The sequence below is a fragment of the Hylobates moloch genome, unplaced genomic scaffold (genome assembly GCF_009828535.3).
Source record: "Hylobates moloch isolate HMO894 unplaced genomic scaffold, HMol_V3 SCAFFOLD_10, whole genome shotgun sequence".
NCBI lineage: Eukaryota > Metazoa > Chordata > Mammalia > Primates > Hylobatidae > Hylobates > Hylobates moloch.
Window position 1 is genome coordinate 26,846,525 of NW_026652285.1, and position 21,237 is coordinate 26,867,761.

General features: G+C 46.6%; 1 protein-coding gene across 4 annotated transcripts in view; it reads left to right on the top strand.

Annotated features, from left to right (window-relative positions):
* Nucleotides 1–21,237, top strand: part of LOC116474907 (next to BRCA1 gene 1 protein-like) — a 51,257-nt gene that overhangs the window by 26,212 nt on the left and 3,808 nt on the right. Inside the window, exon 7 of one of the 4 annotated variants that reach the window (XM_058446021.1) lies at nucleotides 4,971–5,223. The exons of 1 other annotated variant lie outside the window; for it this stretch is intronic. In XM_058446021.1, the coding sequence (XP_058302004.1) occupies nucleotides 4,971–4,973 (3 nt within the window). In that variant the 3' untranslated portion in view covers nucleotides 4,974–5,223. Of the gene's footprint in view, nucleotides 1–2,099; nucleotides 2,713–4,970; nucleotides 5,224–21,237 lie in introns of those variants that run through there. 2 more of the 4 variants (XM_058446019.1, XM_058446020.1) reach the window with 2 other exon arrangements.

Consider the following 21,237-nt stretch of genomic DNA (forward strand, 5'->3'; position numbering starts at 1 on the left):
CCTGCCTCAGCCTCCTGAGTAGCTGGGACTACAGGCACCTGCCACCACGTCTGGCTAATATTTTTTTTCTTTTTTTTTATTATTATTATTTTTTGCACACAAAACAATAAACATTTTCTAAAAGTACATACAAACAAAAAGATGCATATCAAACATATTAGGAAGGTTGCACATGGGAAGACGGGGAATAGAAATGGGGGGTGGGAATTAAAGAAAATAAATGAGAGAGGGACTTTGTATGGATCAATGCTAATAACTCAATCCTCTATTTGACAAAGAAGAAGGAGAAGGAAGAGGAAGAAAAAGAAAGTGGGATAAAGGATCAGAAAGGGAGGAAAATAGAAAAAATTAGAGTATGACTCCAGGGTAGACCTGTTTAGTTGTGGCTTGGTTGGTTGGTTGGTTGGTTTGTCAGTTGTATTTTTCATATGTTTCACCGGGTTGGCCAGGCTGGTCTCGAACTCCTAGCCTCAAGTGATCAACCCGCCTCAGCCTCCCAGAGTACTGGGACTACAGGCGTGAGCCACCACATCCAGCCCCCACATTGCTTCTGGCCTCTGTGGTAGACCTCCCAGACGGGGCGGCCGGGCAGAGGCGCTCCCCAGATCCCAGACGGGGCGGCCAGGCAGAGGTGCTCCTCACTTGCCAGACGGGGCTGCCGGGCAGAGACGCTCCTCACTTCCTAGACGGGGTGGCGGCCGGGCAGAGGGGCTCCTCACTTCCCGGACTGGACGGCCGGGCAGAGGCGCTCCTCATATCCCAGACAATGGGTGGCCAGGCAGAGGCGCTCCTCACTTCCCAGACGGGGCAGCCAGGCAGAGGTGCTCCTCACTTCCCAGACGGGGCGGCCGGGCAGAGGCGCTCCGGGCAGAGGCGCTCCTCACTTCCCAGACGGGGCGGCCGCGCAGAGGCGCTCCTCACATCCCAGAAGGGGCGGCCGGGCAGAGGCGCTCCTCACTTCCCAGACGGGGACGTCTGGCTAATTTTTTATGTTTAGTAGAGATGGGGTTTCACCATCTTCGCCAGGCTGGTCTTGAACTCCTGACCTTGTGATCCACCCACCTCAGCCTCCCAAAGTGCTGGGATTACAGGCATGAGCCACCGTGCCTGGCCAGTACCCAGTAGTTTTCTCGGCTCTCTCCCTCCTCCCACCCTTCACCCTCAGGTAGGGCCCAGTGTCTGTTGTTCCCTTCTTTGTGTTTATGAGTTCTCATCATTTAGCTCCCACTTATAAGTGAGAACATGTGGTGTTTGGTTTTCTGTTCCTTTCTTAGTTTGCTGAGGATAATGGCCTCAAGATCCATCTGTGTTCCTACAAAAGACATGATCTCATTCTTTTTTATGATTGCACATCTTTTGTTCTAACGTTTGGTCCTTCACCTTGGTTCCTGACACAGGGATTCCTAAATCCCTTGGAATTTTCTGCATGATAGGAGCGTCCTTTGTTCTCATGAGGTGACTCTTGATGGGCTTCTTATTTGGGGATTGGTCACCAAAAATACCTAACTATGGTTGGAAGTTTAGTGCTTTCAGCCCCATTCCCCATCCTCTGGGGTGGGGAGCGGAGCTGGAGCTTGATCATGCCTACGTGACAAAGCCTCCAGAAAAATCCTTAAAAGACAGGACGTGGAGAGCTCTCGGGTTGACGAACACATCCATGTTCCGGGAGGGTGGTGCACCCCAACTCCACAAGGACCCTTCCAGACCTCACCCTGTGTATCTCTTCATCTGGCTGTTCATTTGTATCCTTTAAAATATCCTTTGTAATAAATCAGCAATAGTAAGAAAACTGTTTTCCTGGGTTCCATGAGCTGTTCTAGCAAATGTTCAAACCTGAGGAGGGAGTTGTGGGGACCTCCAATTTATAGCCAGTTGGTCAGTTGCATAGGTGATGCTTGGCCTTGCACCTGGGGTCTGACGTGGGGGTGGTCCTGTGTGACTGAGCCCTTAACTTGTGGAGTCTGGTGCTCACTCTACTTAGGGCTTCTCTGCCTTTGTAGTGTCCTGTCTAGAAGGCCTTTCCTTCCTCTTTTCTGCTCAGAAAACTTTTCTTCCACTTCCCTTCTTCTAAGCCATCCCTTACATCTACTCTTTTCCAGCCGACCAAGAGCAGAACCACAGCTGGCTCCACTGCCACCATGCTGTCCCACACTGTCTCCTCAAGATGTATTCAGATGTCCGGCCCTCCCCCCAGTCTAGGAGCCCTTTGAGGAAAGGGATGCTGGCCTAGTCAACTCTTTCCCAGCACCAGGCACAGCGTCTGGCATGTTCCATCTTTTTCATGGACTCTCCCCAGGTGGCCTGACCTTCCCTCCTCTGAACTGCTGCATTTCCCGTCTGCATCATGTTTGCCCTAATCAGACATCGCCTTATTTCATCATCCTTTAAAAAATGCTTATTTCTCTGGCAGATTTCATTGGAATCAGAATTTTCATTCATTTAGTAGCTGTTGGACTTGTGTCCACCTTTCTGTGGCACTCAGGTCTCACTTAAGAGCTGGCCGTCTGAGCTATGGTTTGCCGTCAGTGAGATGGAGACAGAGGCAGCGCTAGGCAGTCATGTTTTGTTCCACCTGACCCTGGGCACCCCTTCCCCTCCCAGGCTACTGGCAGGGATGGGCACCAGCCTGGGAGAGACAGCTCATCCATAGGCTGGCCCAGCAGAAACTCTGGGCTCAGACAAAACTGCTCACTTGAGGACAAACTGGGCAAAATAGAATCTTACTTTGGGAGTTTTTAGAAATATGGTTGGGGTAGCATTGGGGAATAATAAGAATTGTAGCCAGGCATGGTGGTGCATGCCTGTAGACCGCCAGCTACTCTGGAGGCTGAGGCAGGAGGATATTTTGAGCCCTAGAGCTTGAGGCTGCAGTGAGCTATGAATGTACCACTGCACTCCAGTCTGGGTGACAGATCAAGACCCTGTCTCAAAAGAAAAATGTGCACATTTGAGGTACATAAAAATTTTTTTGTTATATAAAAAAAAATTATCGCCGGGCACAGTGGCTCACGCCTGTAATCCAGCACTTTGGGAGGCTGAGGCGGGCGGATCACGAGGTCAGGAGATTGAGACCATCCTGGCTAACGTGGTGAAACCCTGTCTCTACTAAAAATACAAAAAATTAGCCGGGCGTGGTGACGGGCACCTGTAGTCCCAGCTACTCCGGAGGCTGAGGCAGGAGAATGGCGTGAACCCGGGAGGCAGAGCTTGCAGTGAGCTGAGATCGCACCACTGCACTCCAACCTGGGTGACAGAGCAAAAAAAAAAAAAAAATTATCTCTGGGCGACAGACTGAGACTCTGTCTCAAAAAAAAAATTATCTAAGCATAAAAATGTGAAATTATGTAAATATGCTAAAATAGGAACCTGGAGGTGCTTGGAATCCAGACTTTGGGAGCCCAGCAGTGCAAGGATCTCTAGTCTTGGCTTCTTTTTTTTTTGAGATAGAGTCTCGCTCTGTTGCCCAGGCTGGTGTGCGGTGGCCCAATCTCGGCTCACTGCAACCTCCGCCTCCTCGGTTCAAGCAGTTCTCCCTGCCTCAGCCTCCTGAGTAACTGAGATTACAGGCACGCATCAACATCCCCAGCTAATTTTTATATTTTTTAGTAGAGACGGGGTTTTGCCATGTTGACCAGGCTGGTCTTGAACTCCTGACCTCAGGTGGTCCGCCCACCTCAGCCTCCCAAAGTGCTGGAATTACAGGCGTGAGCCACTGTGCCCAGCCTAGTCTTGGCTTCTTGTCAACTCTCTGATTATGTCCAACACTCACCCCTATTACAGAGCTGGTGTGGGGGAGTTTCTGTCCTGGTGACTTAACAGTGAAATTAAAGTGTAATTAAAGTGCTTAGCACTGTACCTGACCACAGCTGGTGCCCAATAAATAGCAGCTGCCATCATTCTCACCATCCGTATGTTATTGTTATTGACTCTTTGATGGCAACCATGGCTTATCTCCCTTTATCTCCCTATGCCCCACAGCTGGGCAGAGGAATGGTTAAGAGGCTTTGAGCCTAACAGTGCTGGTTTAAAACCATAACTTGTCATTTTGGATGTGTGGCCTTGGGCACTTGGGCAGGTCACCTACGTTCTTCGAGCCCTGTATCCTTATCTGTCAGATGATGATTTTAAAAACTATGCTTCCATGGATTGCTGGGCTAAATCATATAAGACTGTAAAATGCCCAACCCAGGATTTGGCATCAAGTAAGCAAATTGTAAATGGTAGCTGCTGTTCTGCCTGTGAATCGTCTTGTGCTTTACTTTTTATTTATTTATTTTTAAGATGGAGTTTCGGTCTTACTGCCCAGGCAGGAGTGCAATGGTGCGATCTCGGCTCACCATAACCTCCACCTCCCGGGTTCAAGTGATTCTCCTGCCTCAGCCTCCTGAGTAGATGGGATTACAGGCATGTGCCACCATGCCCGGCTAATTTTTTTTTTTTTTTTTTTTTGTAGACACGGGTTTCTCCATGTTGGTCAGGCTGGTCTTCAACTCCCGACCTCACGTGATCCGCCTGCCTTGGCCTTCCAAAGTGTTGGGATTACAGGCATGAGCCACCACGCCCGGCCTAGTCTTGTGCTTTAGACTCAAATATTTGTTGGCCCACTGAAGTCACCACACAGAGAAAGACACTTTTCATTCTCAGTAAGGAACTTCGGGAGATAACTGGGGCAGGCAGCTAAAGAACAGGTGTCTTTTGTCCGGCATCAGCAAACTCATCGAAACCGATGGGCAGCTCACTTTGCTTAGAACCCCCACAGCACACACACACAGGGCTGCTTCCCAGTCACACTGCTCCTGGGACGGGGGTGCTGCTGTTCTGCAGTTAGCGCTGTTCTTTACTTCCTATTACTGAACTGCCAGCGTTCGTTTGTGTTCAGTTAGATAGATGACCAATTCTTGTTCATTCAGATTTTCTTTTGCTCACTAATGTGTTTAATGTTCACTAACTTACCAAATGTGATTTATTAGTGACTTTTTCTTTGAAGATGGAGTGGAGGAATCCTTGCGTCTTCTGCAACATTCCACTGCCGTTATGGAACTGTGCCACTATGGAACCGTGCCGCTATGGAAGTGCATCAGCGGGGGATGGGGAGAGGCTAGGGCAGTACACGTGAATGGAGAGGTAGCCCCACCAGTATATTTTCTGAAATACAGTCTCGCAGAGGGCAGTCTTGGGAAATTACTGCTCTCACACACTCTTCTTGACCCTATCCCTCCAGCACCTCCCTGCTATCCAAAGGTTGGGATTTTTAAAAAGAAAATTAAATTATAAAAAAATCCAGGCAGGGCGCGGTGGCTCACGCCTGTAATCCCAGCACTTTGGGAGGCCAAGGTGGGAAGATCACAAGGTCAGGAGATCGAGACCATCCTGGCTAACATGGTGAAACCCTGTCTCTACTAAAAATACAAAAAGAAATTAGCCTGCCATGCTGGCAGGCGCCTGTAGTCCCAGCTACTCGGGAGACTGAGGCAGGAGAATGGCGTGAACCCGGGAGGCAGAGGTTGCAGTGAGTCGAGATCACGCCACTGCACTCCAGCCTGGGTGACAGAGCGAGACCCCGCCTCAATTAAAAAAAAAAAAAGTGAATTTTCCACCATCTTGTAAGGGCGACAAGCCCCCTACCACATCTGAATGAACATTCATGCATGGGCTTGAGGGCTTGGGAAAAAGACAGGGCTTGGCCGCACAGTGCAGGTAGGCCCAGTGATCCTATGAGAGGGGCCAGGAGGTGGTAGGTCCCCTGTGGGCAGGAGGTCAAGTATGTGGTATTATACTTGATGAACCAGGGGAGAGGGCACCAAGAACAACGATATTTAATTGTAAAATCTCCACCCTCTGAGGGTATGTTTTTAGGTCTAGGTGACTAGACTGGGAAACAAGGGAGGGAAAGATGGTCCTGTGCTTCCTCTGCCTGTTGCCTTTGTGGATGCGTGGGCTGCCAGCTTCAGTCCTGCTTTTCTTTCTGATGGCCCTTGTTATTTATGCATAAATATTTAACTACACATTTAAATGTCTTACTGCATGGCTAGAATTAGTTATATATATTCTTTAATATAAGAAAAATAAGAGCAGCTCCGAGGCCAGGCACAGTGGCTCACGCCTGTAATCCCAGCATTTTGGGAGGCCAAGGCAGGTGGATCATCTGAGGTCAGGAGTTCGAGACCAGCCTGGCCAACATAGCGAGAGCAGCTCCAGCGGCGGCAGGAGTGGCAGCGGCCAGGCAGCGCAGCTTCGCGAAGGCTGTAGGCACACCGTGGCCGGCAGCCCCCTCCACCGAAGGGGCTGCCAAGGAAGAGCCCAAGAGGAGATCAGCGCAGTTGTCAGCTAAACCTCCTGCAAAAGTGGAAGTGAAGCCGAAAAAGGCAGCAGCGAAGGATAAATCTTCAGACACAAAAGTGCAAAAAAAGGGAAAAGGGGAGCAAAGGGAAAACATGCCGAAGTGGCTAACCAAAAAACTAAAGAAGATTTACCTGCAGAAAATGGGGGAAACAAAAACTGAGGAGAGTCCAGCCTCTGATGAAGCAGGAGATAAAGAAGCCAAGTCTGATGAATACCATAAACCATGTCTTATCAGTGGTCCCTGTCTCCCTTCTTTACAATCCAGAGGAATTTTTTTTTTTTTTTTTTTTTTGAGACAGAGTCTCACTCTGTCACCCAGGCTGGAGTGCAGTGGCACAATCTCGGCTCACTGCAAGCTCCGCCTCTCGGGTTCATGCCATTCTCCTGCCTCAGCCTCCCGAGTAGCTGGGACTACAGGCGCCCACCACCACGTCCAACTAATTTTTTGTATTTTTAGTAGAGACAGTGTTTCACCACGTTAGCCAGGATGGTCTCGATCTCCTGACCTCGTGATCTGCCCACCTCGGCCTCCCAAAGTGCTGAGATTACAGGCATGAGCCACCGCACCCAGCCTCCAGAGGAATATTTTTATCAACTATTTTGTAAATGCAAGTTTTTTAGTAGCTCTAGAAACATTTTTGAGAAGGAGGGAATCCCACCTCATCCCATTTTTTAAGTGTAAATGCTTTTTTTAAGAGATGAAATCATTTGCTGGTTGTTTATTTTTTGGTACAACCAGAAAATTGTGTAGGATATTGAATTATGGGAGGCTTTGACTGTCTCGGGTGTCAGCTTAACGTTCTATAAATGGGGGGTTAGTTTTTATATCCTGTAATAAAAAGCATATTAAATGGCAATATGGAGTCAGTCCTGCGTTTAATGTCTTGAACATTTTAAATTACTTCCATCCCCATGTTGTTTTTTAGTAGAATTGTTTCCTAAAGAAAACCACTCCTTGATCATGGCTCACCCTGTCGGAATTGTGTGCACTCTGTAACATCTTTGGTTGTGGTAGTCCTGTTTTCCTAATAACTTTGTTACTGTGATGTGAAATACTAAAAATTTGAATATGTAGTATACATGCTATTCAGTTGTGAACTGTGGGCCATACATAACAGCTGATCAACATGTGAAGATACTGGTACTTAATAGTCTCTTAAGGAAAATTTGTTTCCAAATTTTAAGCTGGAAAGTCATTGGGATACCTTTTAAAAAGGATTACAGTACGTGGCTTTTTAGATTTTTGTTACTTATGGTTTTTTTTGTTTTTTTTTTTTTTTTTGAGATGTAGTCTCACTCTGTGGCCAAAGCTGGAGTGCAGTGGCACGATCTCGGCTTACTGCAAGCTCTGCCTCCCAGGTTCATGCCATTCTCCTACCTTAGCCTCCCAAGTAGCTGGGACTACGGGCACCCTCCACCATGCCCGGCTAATTTTTTGTATTTTTAGTAGACAGGGTTTCACTGTGTTAGCCGGGATGGTCTCGATCTCCTGACCTCATGATCTGCCCACCTCGGCCTCCCAAAGTCGTGGGATTACAGGCATGAGCCACGAAACCTGGCTGATTTTTGTTACCTACGTTAAGAATTCTGTACAAATTGAAATGTCAGTACTGACCCTCAACCAATAAAATCTCAATTATGAAAGAAAGAAAAAAAAGAAAAATAAGTAATTTTACAGGAGGCCTGAGGTGGGCTAGGGTCACTCTGTGTTCTCCTCCCAGGGCAGGGCCTCACTCTCTTCCCCTCTCGGCAGCCCACTCTCCGGTTGGGATCTTCTCTGTTGGGGATTCAACATCCCTGGGATAAGAATAACAATGCCAAGGTTTTGACTCTTGAAAGGAGCAATTAAGTTTCTCACCCCCTCCTCATTTTAGATGGGAACCTTGAGGGCCCGGTCATTTACCCCGCATCCCTGTTGAACATCTCATCCTCACTAAAGACTCCTTGTCGTGCAGCCTCATGGCTTTTTTTTTTTTTTAAGATGGAGTTTCACTCTTGTTGCCCAGGCTAGAGTGCAATGGCGCAATCTTGGCTCACCACAACCTCTGCCTCCTGAGTTCAAGCAATTCTCCTGCCTCAGCCTCCCAAGTAGCTGAGATCACAGGCCTGTGCCACCGTGCCCGGCTAATTTTGTATTTTTAGTAGCAACGGGGTTTCTTTTTTTTTTTTTTTTTTTTTTTTGAGACAGAGTCTCGCTCTGCAGCCCAGGCTGGAGTGCAGTGGCACGATCTCGGCTCATGGCAAGCTCCGCCTCCCAGGTTCACGCCATTCTCCTGCCTCGGCCTCCTTAGTAGCTGGGACTACAGGTGCCCACCACTACGCCCAGCTAATTTTTTGTATTTTTAGTAAAGATGGGGTTTCACCGTGTTAGCCAGATGGTCTCGATCTCCTGACCTCGTGATCTACCCGCCTCGGCCTCCCAAAGTGCTTGGATTACAGGCGTGAGCCACCGTGCCCGGCAGTAGCGACAGGGCTTCACCATGTTGGTCAGGCTGGTCTCAAACTCCCAACCTCAAGTGATCCACCCGCCTCGGCCTCCCAAAGTGCTGGGATTACACGTGTGAGCCATCCCGCCTGGCCTTTCTAGTTGAAATTCTGTGAGGTTTGTATAAAAGGAATAGAGTGGGGGCCCAAAAACCAGTAAGATGAGAAAGTACTGTTTCCTCAGTTTTAGGATCCATGAAATAAATAAATAAATAAGAGAAATTAGTGTTTCCTGCCACTTTAGAGGAAGGACTCACATATCCTACCTTCCATCAGCCTTGAAGGAGATGAGTGCCCTCTCTCCAACACCTGGTGGCCTTCCCTACCCCTTCCCCAAAGCCTCTAAGAAGGCCCCTGGCCTGGCCTGATGCCCACTATCAGCAGGAGCAGGCACCAAAACCTTTCCCCTTCCCATCCCTCCCCAGCTCCGGAAAGGGCTGGGGGACAGCAGATGTGTCCTTGTTCCATCCATTTCAGCATTGGCTGGGGAGCTAATTTCACTGGAGCCAGGATAAGCATTAGGGTAAGTACCTATTTTTCCTGTCTTGGGCAGTTTCCTCACTGAAAAATGAGGGCAGAGTTCTAAGCTCTCCTCTAATTCTAAAATTCTAATTTAAAAATTGCCAGACTAGTGGTGGCGCATGCCTGTAATCCCAGCTACTCAGGAGGCTTAGGCAGGAGAATCGCTTGAACCCGGGAGGCGGAGGTTGCAGTGAGCTGAGATCGCGCCATTGTACTCCAGCCTGGCAACAAGAGGGAAACTCCGTCTCAAAAAAAAAAAAATCACCAGACTAATATTTACCTTGAGTGTTATGCGCATCCGTGAGAAGAGACCACCAAACAGGCTTTGTTTTAATCACCTGGAGTCAGCAAAAGGAGATGGGTTGGGGCAGTTTTATAGAATTTGGGTAGGTAGTGGAAAAATTACAGTTAAAGTGGGTTTTCTCTTGTGGGGAGGGGTGGGGGTAACAAGGTGCTTGGTGAGGAGCTCCTGAGACTCATTGTCCAGAAGGAATGTCACAAGATCAATTGATCAGTTAGGGTGGAGCAGGAACAAATCACAATGGTGGAATGTCATCAGTCAAGGCAGGAACTGGCTATTTCATGTTTATGGTTCTTCAGTTGCTTCAAGCCATCTGGATGTATATGTGTAGGTCACAGGGTTATGATGGCTTAGGTTGGGCTCAGGGGCCTGACATTGAGAATTCTTTTTTATCTTCCTCTGATGCTCTTCTATAAGAATGAATCTGTTTTGGAAGAAAATGCAATTAAGATTATCCATCACAACAACCACTATCTCCAAATCTGTATTCATTCCTTTTAATTCATTATAAGTCTCATCTACCTAATGAGATAACTTTTTTGAAGACAGGAATTGTATGCTGTTTAACAGTGCTTTGTTCTTCTATAGTTCAGTCATCCTTGATATTTTGCGGGGGACTGGTTCTAGGATACTGCCCCCACATACCAGAATCTGTGGATGCTCAAGCCCTTACATATAATGGTGCAGTATTTGAATATAACCAACACACATCCCCCCGCTACCCAATTAACTTTTTTACTTTTTTTTTTCCCCCGAGACAGAGTCTTGCTCTGTCTCCCAGGCTGGAGTACAGTGGTGCGATCTCGGCTCACTGCAACCTCTGCCTCCTGGGTTCATGCCATTCTCCTGCCTCAGCCTCCTGAGTAGCTGGGATTACAGGCGCCCGCCACCACACCCAGCTAGTTTTTTTTTTTTTTTTTTTTTTTTGTATTTTTAGTAGAGATGGGTTTTCACCATGTTAGCGGGTGGACCTCGTGATCTGCGCACCTTGGCCTCCCAAAGTGCTGGGATTACAGGCGTGAGCCACCGCACCCGGCCAATTTTTGTATTTTTAGTAGAGACAGGGTTTCACCATGTTGGCCAGGCTGGTCTCGAACACCTGACCTCAAGTCATCCGCCCACCTTGGCCTCCCAAAGTATTAGGATTACAGGCATGAGCCACTGCACCCAGCCTCAGACTAAACTATTATAAAAGAGAAAGCAGAGAGAGTAAGAGCACCTCATATGGAATCACCTACATTTCAGAAGCTGGAAGGAAAGAAAGAGTGATCTACTTGATGATATGAAGCATGATCAATCAGTATCAATACTAGCTTTAGGGTGAAGGTATAGCCAAATTGGAAACTATGGACAAATTTCAGAAACTATGCACCAAAACTTACAAACCTCAAATCCTAGTTCTCTTCCTTTCTCTTTGGCCACTACCCTCAGTTTCTTTTTTTTTGAGATGGAGTCTTGCTCTGTCGCCCAGGCTGGAGTGCAGTGGCGTGATCTCGGCTCACTGCAACCTCCACCTCCCAGGTTCAAGCAATTCTCCTGCCTCAACCTCCCGAGTAGCTGGGATTACACCGTGCCTAGCTAATTTTTGTGTTTTTAGTAGAGACGGGGTTTCACCATCTTGGCCGGGCAGGTCTCGAACTCCTGACCTCAGGGGATCCACCCGCCTCAGCCTCCCAAAGTGCTGGGATTATAGGTGTGAGCCACCATGTCCGGCAAGTTTCTTTTTACTTAATTTGTATTTATTTATTTATTTATTTGAGACAGGGTCTTGCTCTGTTGCCCTGGCTAGAGTGTAGTGGCGTGATCATGGGTCACTGCAGCCTGAACCTCCTAGGCTCAAGCAATCCTCCCACCTTAGCTTCCTGAGTAGCTGGGACTACGGGCTCTCACTACTACACCTGGCTAAATGTTGTATTTTTAGTACAGACAGGGTTTCATCATGTTGACCAGGCTGGTCTCGAACTCCTGGCCTCAGGTGATGTGCCTGCCTCGGCCTGTCAAAGTGCTGGGATTACAGGTGTGAGCCACTAGGCCCAGCCTCAGTTTCTTTTATGGACTCACCTCTACAGATTGGCTCAAATGTCATTATTCTCAGGCTTCTCTCCTGTTTACAGGTGTCCTGGACCATCCAGTCTAGTCAGTCTCTTGATATTTGCCAGCCAATGTGCTCATGTTTCCCAAACCAGCATCTCTTGTCTAGACCCATCCTCTAATCAGCTGTTTCTCAAGCAACCTTTTGATTGTTGTTTTTTATTTACTTCCCTGGTACCAGGGATAAAAGTCCCCTGAATTCAAACATGAATATTCACCTCACCCAGTCCTCTGGGAGGTCCACCAGTCCCTGTTTTGGGAAGAATTAAGCTGAGCTCTAGCTAAGAAAAAAAAACTCCATTTGGGGATCTAAAAATTTTGCAGCTTGGAAGTTCAAAAAAAAATGCGCAGCTTTGCACAGTGAGTCAGGGTGACCAAGTTCTCCTAGTTTGCCAAAGAGTCTCCCAGTTTTAGTACTAAAAGTCCTAAATCCCAGGAAACCTCTCAGTTCCAGGCAAACCAGGTAGTTTGGTCAACCCGACAGGAAGGTGTCCTTTATGAGGTATGGCAAGAGTGAAGGCTTGGCAAAGGGTGGCTGTGCCCATCAAACACAGACAGTTTATGAATACTTGGGTGGGTGGGGCATATGCTTTATTCCCTAGGGCCCTCAGGGCCTTCGCAGAGGTCTGTAAGAGCTGGTGGGGGCAATGGGACAGTGAAATTTGGGTATAAGTCTAATGTGACCTCATTTAAAATCACAGGCTGGAGAGGCCCATGGACTTTATGTATCTATTTACGTAGCCAAGATCACATCAGATTCAAATTTTATCTAGTGCTTTTTGTATCTATGACTGTCAAACATTGTCACAGTTTAACAGCTACATAACACTCCATCAAAAGGATATTATATGAAGCGCAGTGGCTCACACCTGTAATCCCTGCATTTTTGGGAGGCCAAGGCAGATGAATCACTTGAGGTCAGGTGTTTGAGATCAGCCTGGCCAACATAACAAGACCCCATCTCTACTAAAAATACAAAAATGAGCCACAGGTAGTGGCACATGCCTATAGTCCCAGCTCTGGGACTCTGTCTCAAAAAAAAAAAAAAAAAAAAAAACCCAGAGGAGGATTTTCAGAGTGTTCCAGAAATGTTCCTATTATAAATACATCTTTGTGCTAAAAGTTTTTTTTCCCTATATGTAAGATTTACTTCAGGCTAGATGCAGTGGCTCATGCCTGTAATCCCAGCATTTTGGGAGGCCAAGGCAGAAGGATTGCTTGAGGCCAATAGTTCGAAACTAGTCTGGTCAACATAGGGAGACCCTGTCTCTACAAAAAAATGTTTAAAAAAACTTAGCCACACATGGTGGCACGCCCCTGTCGTTCCAGCTACTTGGGAGGCTGAGGAGGGAAGATCACTTCAGCCTAACTGTTCAAGGTTGCAATGAGCTATGGTTGCACCACTGTACCTCAGCCTGGGTGACAGAGCAATACCCTGTCTCTTAAAAAATAAAAATTACATTTTTTTCTGTAGTAATTTGGAAGTACCATTACGTGCCAGAGACAGTGCTAAGCACTTTACATGCATTATTTCCTTTAAATATCATCATAAATAACACTCTGGAGTAGGTAATATTCTCCCCAGGTAGAAACTGGTGCTTAGAGGTTATGTAATTTTCCCAAGGCCACATAGTGCGTGATGGAGCCAAGATTTGAAATCAGCACCACCACATACTTTCAAAATATGTCGATGGTGAATTTTGGTTTCTTTACAGCTGTGTCATCTTTTGCCTGGCTTTGCTCTACTGAGCCACCACTGAGCCTTGTATATGTCTCTATTTTTGGTTATGTGCACGGCCCCAGTGACCACGCAGTTCTCTCTTTAGCACCTCTCCCACTGTGTTGAAATTGCTTGTTTACACTTCCACTCCACCTACAAGTGGAGGGTAGAACTGCATTTATTCATCCTTTTCCAACACATCTAGCAAGATGTAGTAGAGACTCAAGAGAAATTTTTTTTTTTTTTTTTTTTTTTGAGACGGAGTCTCCCTCTGTCGCCCAGGCTGGAGTGCAGTGGCGTGATCTCGGCTCACTGCAAGCTCCACCTCCTGGGTTCATGCCATTCTCCTGCCTCAGCCTCCCGAGTAGCTGGGACTACAGGTGCCCCCACTACGCCCACCTAAGTTTTTCTATTTTTAGTAGAGACGGGGTTTCACCGTGTTAGCCAGGATGGTCTTGATCTCCGGACCTTGTCATCTGCCCGCCTCGGCTTCCCGAAGTGCTGGGATTACAGACATAAGCTACCACGCCTGGCCGAGAAATTTGTTAATGTATAAAAGGAGAACTCCAGGCCGGGCGCAGTGGCTCACACCTGTCATCTCAGCACTTTGGGAGGCTGAGTGGGTGGATCACGAGGTCAGGAGTTGGAGACCAGCCTGGCCAACATGGTGAAATCCTGTCTCTATTAAAAATACAAAAAATTGGCCAGGTGCGATGGCTCACACCTGTAATCCCAGCACTCTGGGAGGCCAAGGTGGGCAGATCACAAGGTCAGGAGATCGAGACCATCCTGGCTAACACAGTGAAACTCCCGTCTCTACTAAAAAATACAAAAAATTAACTGGGCGGCTGGGCACGGTGGCTTACTCTTGTAATCCCAGCACTTTGGGAGGCCGAGCCAGGCAGATCACGAGGTGAGGAGATCGAGACTACGGTGAAACCCCGTCTCTACTAAAAGTACAAAAAAATTAGCCGGGCATGGTGGTGGGCGCCTGTAGTCCCAGCTACTCGGAGAGGCTGAGGCAGAAGAATGGTGTGAATCCGGGAGGCGGAGCTTGCAGGGAGCCGAGATCTCGCCACTGCACTCCAGCCTGGGTGAGAGAGCAAGACTCCATCTCAAAAAAAAAAAAAAAAAAAAAAAAAAATTAACTGGGCATAGTGGCGGGTGCCTGTAGTCCCAGCTACTCGGGAGGCTGAGGTAGGACAATGGCGTGAACCCGGGAGGTGGAGCTTGCAGTGAGCTGAGATCATGCCACTGTACTCCAGCACTCTAGCCTGGGTGACAGAGCGAGACTCCATCTCAAAAAAAAAAAAATACAAAAAATAAGCTAGGCATAGCAGTGGGCACCTATAATCCCAGCAACTCGAGAGGCTGAGGAAGGAGAATCCCTTGAACCTAGGAGGTGGACGTTGCAGTGAGCCGAGATCTTGCCACTGCCCTCCAGCCCGGGCAACAGAGTGAGACTCTGTCTCAAAAATAATAATAATAAAAATAAATAAATAAATGGAGAACTCCACTGGTTAAGAGCGAAGGGAAGGATTACTTCTGGATTGAGGAGACTGGAACTGCTGGACAGGTCACTTGACCTGTAGAGTTTCCTGCATTTTGGATTTTGCTGATTGTATAACCCCATGGTGAGGTTTAACATGTTCCTCTGGAACAGGAATTAAAAGAAATTAAAGAATGTGTAAGCAGAAACTCAGTTGTATGTAAGAAAACCCAATTCCCCCTGAGAAAAAGAAGGAGCTGAAGTTCTTTAAAAATTAACTGCCACCGGGCGCGGTGGCTCATGCTTGTAATCCCAGCACTTTGGGAGGCCGAGGCGGGCGGATCACGAGGTCAGGAGATCGAGACCACAGTGAAACCCCATCTCTACTAAAAATACAAAAAAAAATTAGCCGGGCGTGGTGGCGGGCACCTGTAGTCCCAGCTACTCGGAGAGGCTGAGGCAGGAGAATGGCGTGAACCCGGGAGGTGGAGCTTGCAGTGAGCCGAGATTGCGCCACTGCACTCCAGCCTGGGCGACAGAGCGAGACTCCGTCTCAAAAAAAAAAAAAAAAAATTAACTGCCTGTTTTTCTGTGGCTAGTGAGCCTTATCTCTCCTCCTTTCCCAGGCATTGTGAAGACCCTGTTTCCCTAGCTGTGCAGCTGCAGGGTCACTAGACAGATAAACTCAAGTCGTAAAAAATGTTTTTCCTTGAAAAGTAAAAAAGATGTAATATATGTCTCAATTAATTGAATAACTGTCTTTGTTTCTCACTTCTGTAATAGGCTTCCCCCTGCACAGATCTCCCCCCGCCCCACGAAATGCTTAAAAGGTAACTTAACTCTTTGTTCAGGGCTCAGTCCTTTGGATGTTAATCCACCTGGGCCAGTGCACCTAAATAATAAAGATCCTCCTCAATCCCATCAGTCTCTCTGATTCCTTATCAATCCTGCTAATCCTCTAACCTTATTTCCTGTAAATTAGACTTATAGGCTTAATCAAATTCAGGTTTAACCTTTTGGCAAGAACACTTTACAGATGGTACTGTGTACTCTTATTAGATCACTTCAGAAGAGGCATGATGTTTGGTTTGTGATTACTTTATAAAAACAGTGTAATAAGTACTCACTAAAGGAAATTTAGAAAATAATAAGCTTAAGGCTGGGCATGGTGCCTCATGCTTGTAATCCTAGCACTTTGGGAGGTTGAGGTGGGTGGATCACCTGAGCTCAGGAGTTCCAGATCATCCTGGACAACACAGGGAAACCCCGTCTCTACTAAAAATACAAAAACTAGCCAGGCGTGGTGGCCCATGCATGTAGTGCCAGCTATTTGGGAGGCTAAGGCAGAAGGATCACTTGAACCCTGGAGGTGGAGGTTGCGGAGTGAGCCAAGATCATACCACTGCACTCCAGCCTAGGTGACAGAGGAAGACTCTGTCTCAATAAAAAGAAAATAAGGCCAGGCACGGGGGCTCATGCATGTAATCCCAGCACTTCAGGAGGCCAAGGCCAGCAGATCATGAGGTCAGGATTTTGAGACTAGCCTGGCGAACATGGTGAAACCCCATCTCTACTAAAAATACAAAAACTAACTGGGCATGGTGGCAGGCACCTGTAATCCCAGCTACTCAGGAGGCTGAGGCAGGAGAATTGCTTGAACCTGGGAGGCGCAGGTTGCAGTGAGCCAAAATCGTGCCACTGCACTCCAGCTTGGGTGACAGAGCTAGACTCTGTCTCAAAATAATAATAATAATAAGCTTAAAAAAATAAAAACTTTAGAAAATACATCTCCCCAGTTCCCATCCGTACCTGTCTATCCACAAAACAAGGCATTCCTGAGAGTAATTCATTTATTATACTAATATAACAAGTGTTTATTAAGTATCTACTACTATATTCAAGTACTATTCTAGGAGATAGAAATATAGCAGCTTACAAAATAAAGCCTGCACTCACATTCTAGTGTGGTAGATAGTTGATGCAGAATTAAAGAATACATGGGAATAAGTGTATTAAAGAGAAAAAATAAGCAGGGTAAGGGGAAACAGGTAGTGTAATATGTATAGGGGGTAGATGTACATAGGGGGAGTCAGGAAAGGTTTCACTGAGGTGAGACTAGAGGACAGCTTAATAATGTAAAGAAACACACTATGCAACAACTAGGGGAAGAGCATTCCAGGAAAGAGGGAGCAGAGAAGGCAAATCCTGAGCAGGACCATTCCTGTGTATGCAGGACATCGGATAGGTCATGGTGCTAAAATGTAATAATCCAGGGGGATATTGTAGGGAAAGACCATCAGAGAGGTAGCTGGTAACTTCTGGTAGGAACCTGCAGGCTATTTTAAATCTTTAGCTTTATTCTGGTCTTTTTAATTTTCTTTTTTGAGACAGAGTCTCACTCTGTCGCCCAGGCTGGAGTGCAGTGGCACAATCTCAGTTCTCTGTAACCTCCGCCTCCTGGGTTCAAGTGATTCTCCTGCCTCAGCCTCCCGAGTAGCTGGGACTAAAGGCATGCACCACCATGCCTCGGCCTCCCAAAGTACTGGGATTACAGGAGTGAGCCACTATGCCTAGCCATCTTTTAAATTTTTAATGTTAATTAATTTTTGTAGAGACAGGCTCTCACTACGTTGCCCACGCTGGTCTTGAACGCCTGGCCTCAAGCAATCTTCCTGCTTCAGCTTCCCAAAGTGCTTGGATTACAGGTGAGAGCTACTATACCCAGTGAAACTTTTTTGGGGGGGAGATGGAGTCTCACTCACACTGCTGCTCAGGCTGGAGTGCAGTGGTGCGGTCTTGGCTCACTGCAACCTCTGCCTCTCGGATTGAAGTGATTCTTGTGCCTCAGCCTTCCAAGTAGCTGGGACTACAGGTGCATGCTGCCACGCCTGGCTAATTTTTTTGTATTTTTGGTAGGGAAGGGGTTGCACCATGTTGCCCAGGCTGGTCTTGAAGTCCTGACCTCAAGTGATCCACCTGCCTCAGCTGGGATTACAGGTATGAGCCACTACACTTAGCCCTAAATGTGAACTTTTGAAACGGATTTTTTGGGTAAAGTCCAGGCAGGACATCAAAGAACAAGTAACCTGGTAGTGCAACAAGAATGTGGTTCTTTTCATTAAATATTTAACTTTTTAGAAAAGGATCACAAGAGCCAGGTGTGGTGGCTCATGCTGTAATCCCAGCACTTTGGGAGTCCGAGGCAGGTGGATCACCTGAGGTCTGGAGTTTGAGACCAGCCTAGCCAATATGGGGACACCCCGCCTCTGCTAAAACTACAAAAATTAACCAGGCGTGGTGGCATACACCTGTAGTCCTGGCTACTCGGGAGGCTGAGGCAGGAGAATTGCTTGAACCCAGGAGGCGGAGGTTGCAGTGAGCTGAGATTGTGCCACTGTACTCCAGCCTGGGTTATAGAGTGAGACTCTATCCCCAAGAAAGAAAAGAAAAAAAAAGAAAAGGATCACAAGAAAAGCTTGGGGACAGTAACCTTATTGTGAAGGATTTAGTAATACTACTCTTGTAATCATGGTGTTTCTGACGTAGCACAGGGCAGTGAAAAGAAAAACACTGAACTAAGTCAGGAGGCTGGGTTTCTACTACCAGTTGTGTATATAAGCAGAGCCACCTTGGGCTAACCACTCTACCTGAACCTCAGTTTCCTTCTCTGTCATTCACCCTGCCAGTCTCCTTGGGCTATTGCAAGAATAAAATTAAATGCAACTTGGGAAAATGCTTCACAACCTGAGATGACTTGTACCAATGTGGATATTATTACTGGGACCAAATGTGACTTTATTTTTTTATTTTTATTTTTTAATTCTTTTTGAGACGGAGTCTCGCTCTGTCGCCCAGGCTGGAGTGCAGTGGCGCAATCTCGGCTCACTGCAAGCTCCGCCTCTCGGTTTCACGCCATTCGCCTGCCTCAGCCTCTCCGAGTAGCTGGGACTACAGGCGCCCGCCACCACGCCTAGCTAATTTTTTTGTATTTTTAGTAGAGACGGGGTTTCACTGTGGTCTCGATCTCCTGACCTCGTGATCCGTCCACCTCGGCCTCCCAAAGTGCTGGGATTACAAGCGTGAGCCACCGTGCCCGGCCTACACACAGAGTTTTCTTTACAATTAACGTTTTGAAACTTGCTTAAATCTTCAAAACAATAATGTTTTTTAACTTTTTAATGTAGGTGAAAATGTACATTCTTATGCCTCCTTTCAATTCTTTTACCAAGGGTATATTTTACTTTTCTTATACACATTGTATATAAACTTTTTTTTTCAATAGTTTTACATTCAGGAGGCCTAGTTACTTTTAAATTATACAACATTTTTTGCATAAAATTTTTTATAACATTTTTCTCTTTCGTGACTTTCGCAGACAATTCTTCGATATACCTCAACTTTCTGACTTATTACAAATATTTATTTCTTTAGACAACCAGTTAATTTGTTTCAGGACAAGAATTTACCATATAATACTCTTTTTATATAAATTCCACCCCCCTTTTTTTTCCGAAGATGATAAACATTCTTTTCCAAAGCGAACCTTTTTTATGTCTGTGGACTAGACTGTCTAAGGCCACAAGAATAGAAGTTACTATAATACATGTTACACTATTAACTTTGAGCAAACTTTAGTTGAAAACCTTTAAAAAAAATTTTTTAAAAATGTACGTTGTACACATGTACCCTAAAACTTAAAGTATAATAATAATAAAAAAAGAAAACCTTGTAAGTTTGAGATTTTAATTATCCTTTGCTATTAATAAGACCTTGTTTTGTCTAAATTAGAATTGGTATAGATGGCTTTTTTTTCCTTAACTTTGTGTATCTCTCTCTCTCTCTTTGACTTTGTCTCTCTCTTTGACTTTCCTTTTGCCTCTGTCTCTTCCTCTCTCTCTCTCTGCCTCTCTCTTTCTCTCTCTATCCTTGACTCTCTGTCTCTTTCCTTTCTCTCTCTCTGCCTCTCTCTTTCTCTCTCTATCCTTGACTCTCTGTCTCTTTCCTTTCTCTCTCTCTGCTGGTCTTTCCTTGCCTCTGCCAGCCACTTACATTGCTGTTCTCTCAACCACTATGTATTGGGGGCAGGGGGTCTAAAACCAGCTCTAATCAAGTGTCTATGTAAGGGAACTGGTCTGCGTTCCTTGGCTTATAGGTTACCTTGTGCCATACCTTTGAAACAAGGGACCTGTCCAGGCTTCCTTCTAATGGCCAACATACCTCTAATGCTGGCCAGTCTATCTTACACAAAGTTTTAAGTTTTCCTGGTGTCATAGCACTCCATAGTCTCCCTTAGATTCTTTTTTGAAATTTGTCAACATAGTTCCTAGTGGGGTGGGCTTATTTGTGCCTGACCTATGCTTCTTCAAGACAAAACACCACGCTAACACCACACACACACACCACAAAACAAAGAACGGGTAAAAAGGGCACACACACAGTTTTGCAGTTTGCACCAAACCAAAATCAAAACCAAAATCAGAGTATCCAGAAATCCAAGCCAGATCAAAACCAAAACCAAAGTATCAACCAATCCAAGTCAAGTCAAAAACAAAAACCAAAGTGCCAGTACAGGCACACCATGGGTGATCAGGCCACGCTTCCACTCAAATGGAGTAGGCAAGTTCCCAAGACCAATCCTGTCAAGCAAGTCAAACCAAAACCAAAGTGCCGATAACGGCATGCCATGAGTGATCAGGCCACGCTTCCACTCAAATGGAGTGGGCAAGTTCCCAAGACTGGTCCTGTCAAGCAATTCAAGTCAAAACCAAAACCAAAACCAAAGTGCCGATAAAGGCACGCCATGGGTGATCAGGCCATGCTTCCACTCAAATGGAGTGGGCAAGTTTCAAAGACTAGTCTTACCAAGTTTTAGATGTCCAGACTCCAAGTGCCCGTTCCTTCCCAGTGTTCAGCCACTGCGTTGATCCTCCGTGGGGACCTGCCACACACTGCTTTGGCGAGGCGTCCCAATGGGGCGAATGCCTAACCGGGAGAGCTCTCAGGATCCGTGTTGCTCGGGCTGGTTGGAGTCCCCTGCAGGGATGTTCCACAGGGCAGGCTTAAGCTGCCTAAGGAGCTCCCTTGACCATCTGCCATTCACCTCGCTTCCCGGTCAGGGAACCAAGAAATGGAGCTGCAGACAAAACTCCTCAGACACCGAGTTAAAGAAGTAAGGGGTTTATTAGGCCAGGGGCGTCGGCAAGACTCCGGTCTCAAGAGCCGAGCTCCCCGAGTGAGCAATTCCTGTTCCTTTTAAGGGCTCACAACTCCAAGGGGGTGCGCCTGAGA